This window comes from Pelophylax lessonae (assembly GCF_965119305.1).
Source record: "Pelophylax lessonae genome assembly, chromosome: 7".
Taxonomy (NCBI): Eukaryota; Metazoa; Chordata; class Amphibia; order Anura; family Ranidae; genus Pelophylax; species Pelophylax lessonae.
The window spans coordinates 121,187,359-121,204,408 of record NC_138774.1 but is presented as its reverse complement, the minus strand read 5'-3'; the positions used below and the strand labels follow the sequence as shown (position 1 = coordinate 121,204,408).

At 43.9% G+C, this 17,050-nt stretch overlaps 1 protein-coding gene across 1 annotated transcript in view; it reads right to left on the bottom strand.

Moving 5' to 3' along the window:
* The window catches only part of HPRT1 (hypoxanthine phosphoribosyltransferase 1), a 149,732-nt gene that overhangs the window by 88,468 nt on the left and 44,214 nt on the right, over positions 1-17,050 (bottom strand). Inside the window, exons 2-3 of the mRNA XM_082263818.1 lie at positions 12,783-12,889; positions 9,424-9,607 (exon numbers count right to left, since the gene is read on the bottom strand). Of these exons, the coding sequence (XP_082119944.1) occupies positions 9,424-9,607; positions 12,783-12,889 (291 nt within the window). The remainder of the gene's footprint in view (positions 1-9,423; positions 9,608-12,782; positions 12,890-17,050) is intronic.

The following is a 17,050-nucleotide window of genomic DNA, read 5'->3' as shown; positions in this document are numbered from 1 at the left end:
CCCTGTGCATTTTACAGATCAGTGCAGGTTCACCCTGAGCACGTGACTGAGGTGAAAGGATCTGGAGAAACCGTGGAGAACGTTCTGCTGCCTGTAAAAATTTAGCATGACCACTTTGGTGGTGGGTCAGTGATGGTCTGGGGAGGCATATCCATGGAGGGATGCACAGACCTCTACAGGCTAGACAATGGCACCCTGACTGCAATAAGGTATATGGATAAAATCCTTGGACCCATTGTCAGACCCGATGCTGGTGCAGCGGGTCATGGGTTCCTCCTGGTGCATGCCAATGCCTGGCCTCATGTGGTGAGAGTATGCAACCAGTTCCTGGAGGATGAAATCGATCCCATTAAAATAGCCTCCAGGCTCTCCTGACCTAAATGAAATAGAACACCTCTGGAACATTATGTTTTGATCAATCCGACGCCACCAGGTTGCACCTCAGCGATGCCCTGGTCCAGACCTGGGAGGAAATACCCCAGAACACTATCCGTCCTCTCATAAGGAGCATGCCTGGACATTGTCAGGCATGCATACAAGCACAAAGGGGGCCATACAAACTACTGAGTACCATTTTAAGTTTCTGCAATGACATTTCAGCAAAATGGACTAGCCTGCTGCATAATTTTTTAACTTTGATTTTCCGGGGGGGGGGGGGGGGGGTTTGAATTCAGCCCTCTGCAGGTTGATAATTTTAATTTCCATCAAACAATGTGGCATCCCTTTCGACCTCAAATCCTTCTGTCTCTTCATGTAATCCCAGACAGACTCCATAATGTTGAGATCAGGGCTCTGTGGGGGCCAAACCATCACTTGCAGGACTCCTTGTTCTTCTTTACACTAAAGATAGCTCTCAATGACACTGACTGTATTGTTTGGGGTCATTGTTTTCCTGCAGAATCAATTTGGGGGCCAGTCACACGCCTCCCTAATGGTATGGCATGATGGAAAAGTATTTGCCTATATTTCGCAGCATTGAGGACACTATTGATCGGGCAACGTTGATGAATGTAGACGCAGTAGTCAGCCAAGGAAACTTAATGCAGTAGATGAAAGACAACATGCTTATCTCCCTTCGACATCAGATATCCAGCAGTGCCATCAGCACAGAACAGGTGGAAATCAGTGGGACCCAGGCACACAGATCTAATCTTTGCAGAAATCTGGCCAGAAGTGGTCCTCATGGAAGAATTGTGGACAAAAAGCCATACCTTCATCGTGGAAATAAGGGTAAGCAACTCAACTATGCATGAAAACCGGCCGTTGAGACTTACCAGTAACGGTGTTTTTTTTACGAACCTTCCAGGATGGCAAACATATGAGAGATGATAGGCTCCTCCCTACAGGAAATACAGTAAGATCACAGCTTAAAAGGCCCACCCCTTCCCCTTGTTCCTCAGTTGTAAAGAAGTAGTTTCTCCAACCGAAACACAAGGGATGTGCAATCAATTAGGTACTTACCACCTATTGTATACATTCTTCCTTACCCTTTTAACCAGGGCAGGAAGTAGGCCTGCTGTCCTGTAACTACCTTACAGGTACACTGTTACCGGTAAGTCTAACGGTCGGTTTTCTCTTCTCACCTTCCAGGACGACAAACATATAAGAGGATAATAAAAGTAACCATAGGCCTACCTTAGGGTGGGACCACTGCCTGTAGTAGCTTCCGGCCGAAGGCTAGGTCTTGCTGAGACAGCACCTCCACTCGGTAGTGCTTCAGAAACGTGTCATGGCTGGACCAGGTGGCTGCATTGCAGATCTGTTCCCAAAAAGCTCCAGCTTTTTTTGGCCCAGGATGTTGCCAGGGCTCTTGTTGAGTGTGCTTTCAGCTTTGCTGGCGCAGGAACACCTGAAACCTCATAAGACATGATAATGGCTTGTCTAATCCTCCTAGAGACTGAAGGTCTTGAAGCCTGCAGTCCTTTTCTTGGTCCAGAGTAGAGGATCAAAAGAGGATTAGATCTCCTACTAAACTCCCTGGTCCTCTGTAAATAAGTGAGGAGGCACCTCCTCACATCTAAACAATGATATTTAATTTTTTTTTCATTCTTCGGATTATCACAAAAAATTATGGTAAAATTATTTCCTGCTTCCTATGAAAGGAAGATGCTACTTTGGGCAGATATAAGGGATCTGGCCTGAGAATAATCCTATCTGGGAAGAATAACAAATGGTTCTTTAATAGAAAGACTTTGTAAATCTCCTACCCTCCTGGCTGTAGTGACAGCTAATAGGAAGGCTAGTTTTAGGGACAAAAAAATTAAAGGAAACCTCTTCTATAGGTTCAAAAGGGCTTCTAGATAACACCTCTAGAACCCTAGTCAGGTCCCAAGGAGGGAATCTGTTTCTGGTGACAGGGATAGCTCTATCCCTGACTAACAAAAATCTTAACTAAAGGTTATTTTTGCAAGTCTCGCGTCTAGAAAAATGGAGAGATGCTATTTGTACCCGAAGGGTGTTAACCGCCACACCCTTCTCTACCCAATCTTGTAAGAAATCCGAGATTATGGGGACAGAGGCTGAGGAAGTTTGCTTCTGCCTACGCCAAGTACAAAAAGTTTTCCAAACTTTAAGGTATATTTTCCTCGTTTATGGTTTCCCGATCAGTAGGAGTGTATCTTTCACTCTGTCTGAACAGCCCTTTAATCTAAGGATCTGGCGCTCATTAACCAGGCCGTCAGTTGGAAGAACTCTGGTTTGGGGGTGCCAAACTGGTCCCTGTGACAGCTGGTTCGGAAGCTTCCAAGGAGGTGCTACCGATAACGCTTTTAGGGTTGCAATCCATGCCCTCCTTGGCCACCAGGGGCAATCAGGAGGAGGCGAAGGCCCGGGGAACGACTGAGCTTCTGTAAAATCTGAGGAATCAGAGTTAGAGGGGGAAAGGCATAAGCTAAATTGAACTGCCATATTTGGGCCACAGCATCTAGGCCCAACATCCCTTTTTCCTGTGGTGAGGGGAAAATAATCTCTTTACCTTTCTGTTCTGTAGGCTGGCAAGTAGGTCTACTTCTGGGCAGCCGAATTTTTGGACTAGTGTCTGAAATACTCTGACTTATAGGATGAAATCTGCTTCCCAGTTGCTTTCCCCTTTTATATGGATGGCCGACAGGGAGATCACTCTCCCTTCGGCCCAGCCTATGATTTCCTGGGCTAGTACCAAGAGGGGTCTTGACCTGGTACCCCCTTGGTGATTCAGGTAAGCTACTGTTGTAGCATTGTCGGAGCAAACTTAAATCTCACTGCCTGAGATGGAACTCAAAGGCTTTTAGGGCTTTGCCCACTGCTCTGAGTTCTCTGAAGTTAGAAGAGGCCTGAGGTATTTCCTTGTCCTAGATGCCCTAAGCTTAGGCTCCTTCTAGGTGAGCCCCCCACCCCCAGGTGCTTGCTTCCATGGTGACCTTCAGAGGGCTCCACTGACCCCCAAGGTCTGCCTTTTTCCAGATTGCTTGGAATTGACCACCACTCCAGGGAGGCTTTTACCTGAGGGGTGAGGACAACTATTTCGTCCAAGGACTCGACCTTTCTGTCCCAGTTGGAAAGATGAAAGAATTGAAGGTCTCTTGAGTTAAACTGCGCCCAAACTACCGCTGGGATGCTGGCTGTCGTGAGCCCCAAAACTCTCAGGACCTCTCTCCTGGAGCACAAGGGGGCGCTTATTAAAGGCTCTTACTGAAGAGACTACCTTCTCCACCTTTTCCCCCCGAAAGGAAAAGACTCTGTACCCGTGACTCTATCGGGTACCCTAAGTAGGTCTGAACCTGGGTCAGCTCCAGGGAGGATTTTTCCATGCTGATTAACCAGCTTAGTTTCTGCAGGACTGTCAACACCCTCTGGGTGTCTGAGTTCACTTGGTCCACAGACGGACCAAAAATCAATAGATCATCCAGATAAGGAATCAAGGCTATTCCCTGGAAATGAAGATATGCCACCGCCTCTGCTAGGATTTTGGCAAAAATCTTTGGACTGGCTGCTAGACCAAAGGGGAGTGCCCTGAACTGCCAATGTGCAGTCCCTTCCTCGGTGACCACCGCAAATCTCAGAAAGGCCTGGTGTTACGGATGAATTAGAACATGCAGGTAGGCATCCCTGAGATCCAGAGTAGTCAAAACACATTTTTCAATAGGTTTTTGCGGACTGTATAAATACTTTCCATTGAAAACTTTTTGTACTCTAGAAACTTGTTTAAGTTTCTGAGGTTTATGATGAGGCCGTATTTTCCCGAGGGCTTGGGCACCACGAACATGTGGGAGTAAAAGCCTTGATAAAGCTGGTCTTCTGGCACGGGAACTATTACTAGTTGCTCTGCCAATTCTTGAATGCCCTGTAAAAGGGCTCTCCTTTTTAGAACATCCGTTGGAGGATGAGTTAAAGTCACTTACATGTCCTGGGATTTAACCTGTAAAAAGGAGTTTTGAGAGCCTTTCCATCCAGAAATTTGCATTCATAGCCATGCAGGTTGCAGCTAGAGCTTGAGCCATAATGGATGAGTTGGCATCCCAGGCTTTCCTTAACAAGTATTCTGCCTTACGGTCCATGACATCTTTGATATTCCCAGTATCCTCAAAGGAGAGGTCAGACCTCTTTGTTATAAAAAAAATCAGGTATGACCAGCGCTATGGTGTGTGTAAACGTAACCTTTAACTGGTGTGAGCTGCCACCAACCTACCCTTGGAAATCCAGGGGTATAGGAAATGAAATTGAAAACTAGTGTTGGTATATGGCGCTACCTGCTTAAGGGAATAAGGGTAAAAATGCCAAATGCTGTAAAGTGCAAAGTGAGGGCTAAACATATATATCCAACTTAATTCCAAATAATTCAAAATACTCCTATTATCAAATAGTAAAGGGTTTTAAGATAATAAAATAATAAATCAATATATTTTATAAAGTGCACCGTGCCAAATGAGGTGCTTATTGGGCATGTGCCAATGCGCTTGCAAAGGGCCCAGTGCTAGTGCAAGTGCAGCCAAAACCGGCTGATAGTGTTGCCCTTTCAACAGGGGTGCTGGTTCTAGTCATATGTGGTTCCAATGGGTCCTGGGCGTCCTTGATGTCCGAAGCTGGGTGGGCTATGTTGTGCCTCCAAGGTGTCCGTTGGATCTAGTAGGCTCAAACGACAGGACACCCAGGACCCATTGGAACCACATAACACTGGAACCAGCACCCCTGTTGAAAGGGGAACACGGAGGGGTGAGTGCAATACCTAGTGGGAGGCCACGGGTATAGGCACGAATATCACCCGCACCCGTTACTGGTTAAAATTAACACTGGACTAATCTAATTGCACTGCTTGCTATACAACACTGGGAGTAAACTCCCCATCTTTTCATTTCATTTTATTTCTCCTTATTTCAAGACCTTATGAGGATATTATTTGATAGCACTCTCCACACTGGTACCCACTCCCTCCAAGGAGGGTTATCACTATAGACACAGCATCAGATAAATAAAGCTCTACACATTATTGGGCACTATTCATTTATTTTTGCTATCAGCCGTTTTTGGCTGCACTTACACTAGCACTTGGCAAGGGCATCGGCACATGCCCAATAAGCACCTCATTTGGCACAGTGCACTTTATAAAATATATTGATTTATCATCTTAAAACCCTTAATGTTTGATAATAGGAGTATTTTGAATTATTTGGAATTAAGTTGGATATGTATGTTTAGCCCTCACTTTGCACTTTACACCATTTGGCATTTTTACCCCTATTCCCTTAAGCAGGTAGCGCCATATACAAACACTAGTTTTCAATTTCAGACCTTTGTTACTTGAGATAGGGGAGGTGTCCAATTTTGGACTTTTATAGAATTTTTCCACTTCTTCCTCTTTAAAAGGGGAATCTCCTTTTCCATGACTTTGGTTTAACTAGATCTCTTTCAGGAAACTGCCATTCTTGAAGGATTAAATCCTTCAAGGATTGGTGAACCGGTAAAACTCTGGATAGGTTTTTAGCCAACCCTTTGTACATTTTATCCTGTGCCAATATTTCCTTGGGGGAGTTCTGGGATTTCTTCTGGAGGCATAGACACCCTGAAGGAGTCACTGTAGGTCTTCCAGACCCATTAAATTTCTATTCCGTTTGGTCTCCTCTACCTCATCCCTAGAGCTAGGCTGAGACCTGGCCTGCCACTCTGCATTCTCTAGGCCTTCCTCTTCCTTTGCTTGAGCAGGGGGAAGGACCCTATGACACAGGCAGAAAAGCAGATGGGCCTGCCTTGGAAAGTGAACTCTCCTGAGAAGACAGGCCCTCTTTAGGAGCTAGCTCACCTGGTTCTGAAACCTGGGGGGGAAGCTACAGAGGTGCGAAAGGACTGTATAGTGGCTAACATTTCCTCTTGCATAGATTTAAGGAAAACTTTCATTAACCCTTAGGCCTCTTTACCAGCCAGTTTGTTAATACACCTATAACAAAAGAGCTTGGTGTGAGAACTAGGTAGTCTATCACCGCAATTACAACATTTTTTTAGAGGAACTAGTGCCTGCAGGTAAAGGGTGTGCTATATCAGAGGCCTCCTGGGTTCCACCTGCGGACTCTGGTAGAGAAGAGCGAACAACAGATCACTCTTCTAAACCCCAAAGTAAACTGGCTACAGGTCCTGCTGGGAGCATGGGAATTAGCAAGGATTATAACTAATACTGGTACTAGTCCCAATAGTCAGGAAAATAGCACTTACCCAGTTACAACCTGGGTTTGCCTGTAGCCACCTGGACCGACCTTCCCTCCCTCCTTTTCCGCGAGGTAGGTAGTGGCAGGCTTCATCTCCTTTGAAGCTTTCCGGGCTCTTTGGGCCTGGGAGTCTGCCTTCCTGGCTCCATGCGGGTCCGGCATCTCCTCCGCGTTTCCTTCCCTCTTCCGGGTAGCGCTGCGCATGCTCTGCCTTCTGACACAAACCGGAAGTTCCTGTTTCCAAAACAAGGCTTGAAGTGCGCTTTCCGGCTGTCTTTTTGTATTTCCCTGGCGCAAAAAGACCCAGTGTAATACTTGGAGGACCGGAGGAGACCTCTACTGAACAGGACACAGGCCTAGAGGGACCACCCTGGTGACCAATGGCCTGGGACGAAGGGACCTGTGAGAAGCCTAGAAGGCGGCAGGTAGAGTGCAGCCATCACCAGCGTTCCTGTACCTGGCTCACAGAGGGACCATCCAACTCCATGTCTTCAGGTCAGAGATTTAAAAAAAAAAAAGTTTCACTGTGGGAGAAACACAATCGAACTGAGGGACAAGGGGAAGGGGTGGGCCTTTTAAGCTGTGATCTGGTTGTGTTTCCTGTAGAAAGGAGCCTATCACTCATATGTTTGCCGTCCTGGAAGGTGAGCGGCAGTTTGTTCACCGAAGGGCAGGGGAAAGGTACAATAAACGAGTGTCTGCAGGCAACAGTGAATAATGGTGGAGGTTCCTTGCAAGTGGGACAATGACCCCAAACATACAGCCAATGTCAATAAGAACTATCTTCAGTGTAAATAACAACAAAGAGTCCTGGAAGTGATGGTTAGGCCCCCACAGAGCACTGGTTTCAACATTAAATCCGTCTGGGATTACATGACGAGACAAAAGGATTTGAGGCAGCCAACATTCACAGAAGATCTGTGGTTAGTTCTTCAAAATGTTTGGAACAACCTACCTGCCAAATTCGTTCTAAAACAGTGTGCAAGTGTATCTAGAAGAATTGATGCTGGTTTGAAGCCAAAAGAGTAGTCACGCAAAATATTGATTTAATTTATTTTTTTTCTTCTTTTCACTTACTTTTCATTTTGTAAATTGCTAAAAACAATATATGTATATTTCAAAGCATTTTTACTTTACAGCATTTCTTCACACCTCCCTAAAAGGTTTGCACAGTACTGTTCATATGTATAATACTATATTACTAGAACAGTTCAAAGTATCCAACTTTAGAAGGCTAAACCTAGTATTTATCAGTCTTAAAATCATTACCTTTTGGTATTATCATTACTACTATTTTTTTTTTCTCTTTTACAAAATCTGGGAAGTCAATGAGGACGTGTTCACTACAGTCTAATCTCGATAACCAGCTTCGCACTGGTTGTCTCATCTAGTCTGTTGGTCTCACTATCCTAATTTATCTCCCACACAGACAGTTAGGCATTTTATTGTGGGGGGCTCATGGGTTTAAATATTGTGGGTTTTTTTTCTCTTCTCGGCAGTAACGCTTGCATGCAATATTTTTTCCTCATTTTCTGATATGAAAAGCAACTGTACGTCCAGTAAAAGTATCCTTTAAATAAGTGCATCCTGCATATTAAAATACTTCTCTTACTTCCCACTCTAGCGATATTCACCATGTGGCCCTGAATGGCACTGTACAGCCGAACTAAAAAAAATGTTCCCACCAGGACAACGTCTTAATGCACGCATGAGCCACAACCCCATTCATTTTTAAAGATGAGCCAAACTCCTGGAGGCCTCCAGGGATCTATTGTAGTGTGGGTCATCCCCAGGAATGGATGGGGCAATGACGCATGTGTAGAATAGGGACAAGAGCTGACTGGGATGTTATCCTTTCAAAGGCTGTGCAGTGCCAAGCAGACTGCTGGAGCAGGGAGGGAGGTTTGCATTTTGCAAGGCAGGTTAGGGGTTTAATTAAAGGACAACTGTACTAATGATACTGGTGTCCTTCAGACAGAAATGCAGCACACAGAGGACATCACACTAACACACTATTTTTGACAGGAATGCCCTTTATTTTCTAAATTCAGTATCTAGCATCATTAATAATCAAACAATCTCTTTCATAAAATAGAGGTGGGATTTAGATAACTGAACCAAATGGAATAATTCTGCAACAAACTTGACAAATGTGGCCATTATATGCAAGTTGTCATTTTAGGTACCTGAAAATTAAAAAGGTTTTCTGAACATGCTGCCATTCAGAAGTGGGGGGGGGGGGGGGTGGCATCATTGTCCACCGTTACACAATTCCCATTTTACATTTCTTCAATTAAGATAGAGGATCTTTTTTATGGAATACTGCTAAAAGATTTTAAATGGGTCAGCCTGCTTTTTATTCTGAGGCTGGATTAACACTTGATTTGCAAGCGACTCACAGCAGGGGTCCGGGGTGTCCCTGTTCTCCTTTTCAGGGACAAAATCAGGCCCAAATTTTTGCCTGAATTCAGACCTGAAAACGGAGCCAAAGACACACAGGACCGGACCCCAATGCAATTCTCTCTGCAGCCGCCCCAAAGAGGTGTGAACCGGCATCCATTGAGAGCTGGCCACAGTCTCCTGTCATGTGAATTGGATGCAGGGAAACCCACATCCAATTCGCATAAGTGTGAACCCATCCTCAGCTGTACCTATGTCTTTAAGATGATCTCTTACTACAAAACACGTTGGATTGCAATTCGTTTTTTAGTCACTAGGTGACAGTAATTAGCACAAAGACTATACTTACACAGTAACTTTTCAGCCTGATAAAGTCTACAGTCATAGGGATTGATCGGTCACTGTTTCGATTCAGTGCCTTGATATAGTCCAGTAGATCAGCAAAAAACTTGTACCCGCCTTTCAAGACACAAAGTGCGACTATATGATGACCTCCCATGTCTCTCATGATGTCTCGAGCTAATCGTTCAGTCCTGCAACAAAAATACACACCGCAAACACAATCCATGACATTGTTCTAGTTCTTATACATTCAGCAAAAGTAAAACTAAGCACTCCATAGAAAAGGCAGATAAGAAACTTAGGGTCCATTCACAACTCAGCATTTTTACTATTTCTTAGATTGTAAGCCCTATGATTCCTACTGTATTAAATTAAATTGTAATTGTACTGTCTGCCCTTATGTTGTAAAGGGCTGCGTAAACTGTAGGCGATTTATAAATCCTGTATAATTACGGTATAATGATAATACTACTGCATATAAAGCATAGAGAGATTTGATTTTAGGAGAGTTGTATGCACTACACAAAGACCTGGAAAATGCACAAAGAAAACGCTGTGTTTTGGATGACCGGTGATGTCACACGCTCCTTCCACTCTGCCCTCCATCTTGCGGCTCAACACAGCAACCCGGGGCAACTGGGAGGCTGCCGGCATCTCTTCCTGTCCTGACAGCGGGCTCTGCATATTCAGATCAGCGTGACTGCACTTCTCCCCTGGGGGAAATCCTTTTATCCTATTGATGAGCCTTTCTCCTATTTTTATCTTGGGAGTTGCTAATTGTCACTGTTGTTTACCTTTGCAATAAAGTATTACACTTAGAGGCGCTTTTCTGTTTTTTGAACATAGAATTACTATGGGGATTCTGTTGTCGGATGCCTCTCCTTCACCCGCCTCTGGGATAAAGCCACTGCTGAGAGCCGATGCTGGGAGTGAACGGAATCGGCTGCAGAATAGGCAAGTACAGTGATTTTTGCTTTAGAGGGTTAGATAGATTAGGTTTAGAATGTGGCAGAGAGCAGGTTTAGCATTCGTTAGGTTTTTGCCTGGACTGCTACTTTAATGCACCAAATACTGAACAATATGTGTACCACAGACGTGTTCATGTGGCTTTATAAAGGATTGAATGAACCTACATTACCTTACTTTCTTTTAAATTCTCCTACTGCCCTTTAGCACTTCTTGTCCATTAGCTGGGCAGTACTGGCAGCCTTTACAGTGCTCCCTATATTAGTTGTAAGTCCCAGACCAACAAAGTCACAAGACCTTGCTACATGCAGTGTACAGAAAATGGACTCAACCAGACCTCCTGAAGAAAGGAAAGCAAACAGCTGCTGCTTCTGCAGAGCAAGCCCTGTACAAATGGCCTCTGCCATTTTTATTGGTCTCCCTGGTGGCCAAATCTGGTTATGCCAGCACTCCAGCAAGCTGACACAGGCAAAGACATTGCAGCAAGCCACATGTGGGGCTCCAGGATTATGGGAAGAATATCCTTGGCATATAAAGCTTATCGTAGTAAACTGTTTAAAACAGTTCAGCCTCCAATTGTAATATTTTATCCAAGTGTAGCACTGCCTCCTAGGGAGCTGCTGAAAAATTACACTTCTTGGGTCCCCATTAGCAAATGGCAGCAGATACACGGCATAAAATGTTCTTGGCTCAGACAATGAACAGTCCAGGGGATTTGTTTTTTTTTTGTGTTTTTTATTGGAACTTGGATGGGAGAAGGGATGAGTGGGATACTCAAACTTGAACTATGCACAATTCCTGAGGACAACCGACTGTAGAATGCGACAAGGCCGCTGCTCCACCTTGCCACTGAAGTGAAGATTAAGAAAATGTACTCTCGTTTAGGTTCCTCTTCAGGGTCTAACTTGGCACCCCCGTTCTCACTGACTGTGTGCTGACCTCCTGTCCACTGACACTCTACTGGAGTGGTCCCCTTCCTGGGCAGACCCCTGGCAAGCTTCCCGGTACTCACGAACACTGTTTTTCCCTGGGTCGCTCTGCCTCAAACCCTTGTCAGCATCCACTGGACCTCCCGGCTTAACACCACACTTCTGGTCCACAAGGCCGAGCGCCTGCGACCACCTTCTCAGCAACAGGAGTAGAGACAGCCGTCACCCTCCTCCTGGGACCTGGCTTCCCACCCAAAGACCCCTGCCTCATGTGCTCTCGGCCTTTATACCATATCCCATGATGCACCTCTCCAGGTGCCAACCCACTGCGGCGGTTACAAAAGCCTGTGTATCATTGGCCAGGTTTCTTCCACTGTTCAACAGGCCTCCCTATTGGATACAGTGGGGACACTCCCTCAGACCAGATGAATACACACTGAGCACAATGAGCAGGCCTAACTATCGATCAGGCTCCCCTGATAAGCAGATGGAGACACTAGGCTTTACCTACCTAGCTCCCACCTAGGAGGGTGCTACACAAATATATAACTTATTAATTGCTGTAAGGTAATAAGTGCGTTTTTAAATTCAGTCACTTCAGTAGATCCAACCTTGTGATAAAGTAGTGCATTTATTTTTTTATACTCCTTTTTATATTCTTATCAGTGCTGTTTATTATGTTGCAGGCATACAATGTGCTAAACAAAAAAAAGCATGATTTACAAATAATGCTTCAAAATAATTTATGGTAGAAAAAAATTAGACAGATCTCAAGACAATGTGCATAAAAATAGAAGCGTCTGGTGACTTGTTATGCATCAACCTAAATAGAAACCAGTCCCCACTCGGCATTTGTAATAAATCAGAATCTTCTCTCTTGAAGTAGATGTAAAGCTGACTAAGGCTTCATTCACATTAGGGCATCTCCAAAGTCGCATGTTTTTCAGTGCGACTTTGGGGAGCGACTTTACATTCTATGGACAAAGTCGCACCAAATTAGTGCAAGCACCATTTCAAAGGAGCTGCAACTTTAGGTCGCATTGATTTGAACAGATGCCACTGAAAAGAATGGGCTGCGACTGATGCCCAAAGTCACATGACGTTGCACAACTGTAAATGGAGCCTGAATTATTTGTAGTTTGCTAAAGCACTGTGTACCCTGTCCACATTCTGTCTACATGCATGGCCTCCTATAACTACATAGCATTTTTTTTTTAGGGCGGATGTATTCAAACAGCCACTTGTAGTCTCCAAGGAAAGCCTGAGTGACAGGGTTAAAACAACAAAAGTACAAATGGCAAACCAGGAAATGTTGTTCTTGGGTTTACTGATCCTTTAAAGTGTGTTGTGTTTTTAAGGCAGGAGAAAAAGGTGAATTCTCTCAGTGGGTACACAAGCAGCAATAAAAACCTGACAGAGGTTCTAACCTTTCCCTCAGTGTTCAAAGTTGCAGAACAAAAATAAGACCCACCTGTCCATTATTAGGCCATGAGGAATGTATACCTTCTCAAGGTCAGCTGCATAGTGCTTTGGAATACAGAACAGGTCAAGGTCATATCCTTGCTCATCGTCAGCAAGCTGGAAAGGAAACATATTTGAATAAGCAAACTTCTAAACACATGAAAAAAATAGTCATGTTCTGTGAAATGCAAATACCCTGAATAAGCAACCACAACCTATGCAAAACGTGCATAATTCTAGGACGTATGGATAGGATCCATAAAACATTTAACAGGCTTTACAACCCCCTCTAGGAATAAACAGAACTTAATGGGAGGGGATTTACTAAACTGGAGCAGACAGGATTAGGAGCAGCTGTGCATGGCAATCAGCTTCTAACTTCCACTTGTTCTTTCTTTGAAAAGAAGGGTAGAAGCTGATTGGATGTCATACAGAGCTGCTCAATACTCTGCCTGATCCAGAAAATTGTTGTCATAAAAATGAGATCTTCACTTCTCTTTTGATAACTATGAATAAGATTTGTGATGTGGATCAGAGCAGACTCCAACCTCTGGAAATTTAAGAAAAAAAATGAGTGGCTGGTATTACAGTTTAACTACTGGTTGGAAACTATGCTTTAAAGAGGAGATTCATCTGACAACTACATGTACTGTTTCTGATGAATTTTAGAAAACACATACTTACCAATCAACCCATAAAGTCCAGCGCAGTGTCTTCCTTGCACCCCAATTACAGGTCCCTCTCAAAAAAATTAGCATATTGTGATAAAGTTCATTATTTTCTGTAATGTACTGATAAACATTAGACTTTCATATATTTTAGATACATTACACACAACTGAAGTAGTGCAAGGCTTTTATTGTTTTAATATTGATGATTTTGGCATACAGCTCATGAAAAACCAAAATTCCTATCACAAAAAATTAGCATAACATGAAAAGGTTCTCTAAACGAGCCATTAACCTAATCATCTGAATCAACTAATTAACTCTAAACACCTGAAAAAGATTCCTGAGGCTTTTAAAAACTCCCAGCCTGGTTCATTACTCAAAACCGCAATCAAGGGTAAGACTGCCGACCTGACTGCTGTCCAGAAGGCCATCATTGACACCCTCAAGCAAGAGGGTAAGACACAGAAAGAAATTTCTGAACGAATAGGCTGTTCCCAGAGTGCTGTATCAAGGCACCTCAGTGGGAAGTCTGTGGAAAGGAAAAAGTGTGGCAGAAAACACTGCACAATGAGAAGAGGTGACCGGACCCTGAGGAAGATTGTGGAGAAGGACCGATACCAGACCTTGGGGGACCTGCGGAAGCAGTGGACTGAGTCTGGAGTAGAAACATCTAGAGCCACCGTGTACAGGCGTGTGCAGGAAATGGGCTACAGGTGCCGCATTCCCCAGGTCAAGCCACTTTTGAACCAGAAACAGCGGCAGAAGCGCCTGACCTGGGCTACAGAGAAGCAGCACTGGACTGTTGCTCAGTGGTCCAAAGTACTTTTTTCGGATGAAAGCAAATTTTGCATATCATTCGGAAATCAAGGTGCCAGAGTCTGGAGGAAGACTGGGGAGAGGGAAATGCCAAAATGCCTGAAGTCCAGTGTCAAGTACCCACAGTCAGTGATGGTCTGGGGTGCCATGTCAGCTGCTGGTGTTGGTCCACTGTGTTTTGTCAAGGGGCAGGGTCAATGCAGCTAGCTATCAGGAGATTTTGGAGCACTTCATGATTCCATCTGCTGAAAAGCTTTATGGAGATGAAGATTTCATTTTTCAGCACGACCTGGCACCTGCTCACAGTGCCAAAACCACTGGTAAATAGTTTACTGACCATGGTATTACTGTGCTCAATTGGCCTGCCAACTTTCCTGACCTGAACCCCATAGAGAATCTGTGGGATGTTGTGAAGAGAAAGTTGAGAGACGCAAGACCCAACACTCTGGATGAGCTCAAGGCCGCTATCGAAGCATCCTGGGCCTCCATAACACCTCAGCAGTGCCACAGGCTGATTGCCTCTATGCCACGCTGCATTGAAGCAGTCATTTCTGCAAAAGGATTCCCGACCAAGTATTGAGTGCATAACTGAACATAATTATTTGAAGGTTGACTTTTTTTGTATTAAAAACACTTTTTTTTTATTGGTCGGATGAAATATGCTAATTTTTTGAGATAGGAATTTTGGTTTTTCATGAGCTGTATGCCAAAATCTTCAATATTAAAACAATAAAAGGCTTGCACTACTTCAGTTGTGTGTAATGAATCTAAAATATATGAAAGTCTAATGTTTATCAGTACATTACAGAAAATAATGAACTTTATCACAATATGCTAATTTTTTGAGAGGGACCTGTATTTGCAGGATTTATCTTTCACTGTGCCGCTATTGTGCATTCAGGAACAGGCTGTCACTTCTTGGTTACTCTGAGATCACAGCCTACAAGCCTGAAACACTGTACCCAAATTAGTTTTACATCATTTCTTTGAGACATATCAAGCTTTTTTTTGGTTGTATTTAATAACCGCAGGTTTTTTTTTTTTTTTTAACTCCAAAAAGGGAGGAAACCCCCCCCCCCCCCCCAGACTTTTACTTCCCTATAAGTGTTAAAATAAACCAGAATAGCACAAAAACCTCTGAAATTACCATTTTTGTGGAAATTGGACTCCTCAAGGTGATCTCATTTTTTGCCACAATTTTTTGAAAATGAAGAAACATGCCGATACTGGGGGGTTTAAACACAGTGCTTAAGAATGGTGCACAGTGATATACAGATCATACAAAGAGGGAGGAGGAAGTGAAGAGGTTATTGTACTGATCACATACAGTAGCAGGATGGAGAAGGGGGTAATGTTCAGATTAAAAAAAGATCCTTGCGTCAGGGAAACAGAATGAATGGAAATGCAGATTCCTTCATTCCCTCCTCATTTACACTTACATAATCTCTCTCCTACACTGTTGTAAATGGAAGGGGAGAGATCATCACTGTACACAGTACCATGTGACCACTGTGATAACCAAACAAAGCCATCACATGGTACCCAGCCCCTTTGGTACAGGGTCTCTGTATCCCCAGCTGTGTAATGAGAGCACAGTAGACCGCAAAAACACCAGTTGGATCAGCCAACCGACCACCATCTTATCCCGTGGCATTGATAAACGGCACTGGTTAATAAACTGCAAAAAACGCCATTAAAAAACATTCCACGATACAAAAGTGGGTAAAGAGAACCCGTACTGAGCAAAATATAGGGCCTGCCTTTGGTGATCTTTTGTTTGCCAGATTATCATGCCTTTGAAATGATTAAGATTTTCTGAGCCACTGACCAACAATAATAATAATACAGGTGCAGTGTTCTGATTTGGCTTGCTGTGTGCTCAGTCTGGATTGTGGCATACCCCTGAAAAAGCCAAGCAATAAGCATTTTAAGAAGAAGCAAGGCAGCAGTGCAACCTTCACAGTAATAGTTGCCTTTAGATTAGAAGCACCTTTATCTGAAAAATCAGTAAAAAGACTGCAAGCAAAAAGTAAAAAGCAATAGAAATCCCTCAATACTGATTAAGAGCCCATTCACATTAGAGCGACTTGTCAGGCGACTTGTCAGCCTGACAAGTCGCGGTCCATTGAGTAGTACAGGACCCGTTCTAATAGGAGCGGGGCATGTCGCTCCGACTTAGAAAAAGGGTCCTGTACTACTTTGGGGCGACCTCAGAGCGACTTGCATAGACTTCCATTATGTGAAGTCTCTGCAAGTCGCGGTGCACGCGACTTCACAGATCGCCCCCCGAAGTCGTGTCGCCTCAATGTGAATGGGCTCTTATGGTGGAGGGCACTAGCCTCCTGGAAAGACATCTGGCAGTCATTTGCAACAGCTCACAGTGATGAGACAACCTGATCCTATGTAAAATGATAGAGAACTGAACATTATTGAACTTCAGGTTGGTAACTGCAATTTAGTTGCAAACTGCCGATAAACCAACCATGAGTAAAGGCAACAAATGCACCATTTTGCAGAAACAAACTTCCAGTGAGTTTGATTTGTCTTTGAAAAAATAGTATGCCCAAGCTGCACTGTGTCCATGTTGGGTACCATAAACAACACAGTTTACATCCTCCTGAACTATCAATGGAGCTTTATTAGGTGACTTATTTTAGTATATTCTAGTGTAGACACATCCTGCCATATTGGAATCACCACACCTAACATGGTAAACACACACTGTAGGGAAAAACACCACAACTACTGTGTAAAACCCGACAGAGGAAAATGTGCTGAACACAGAAAGTGG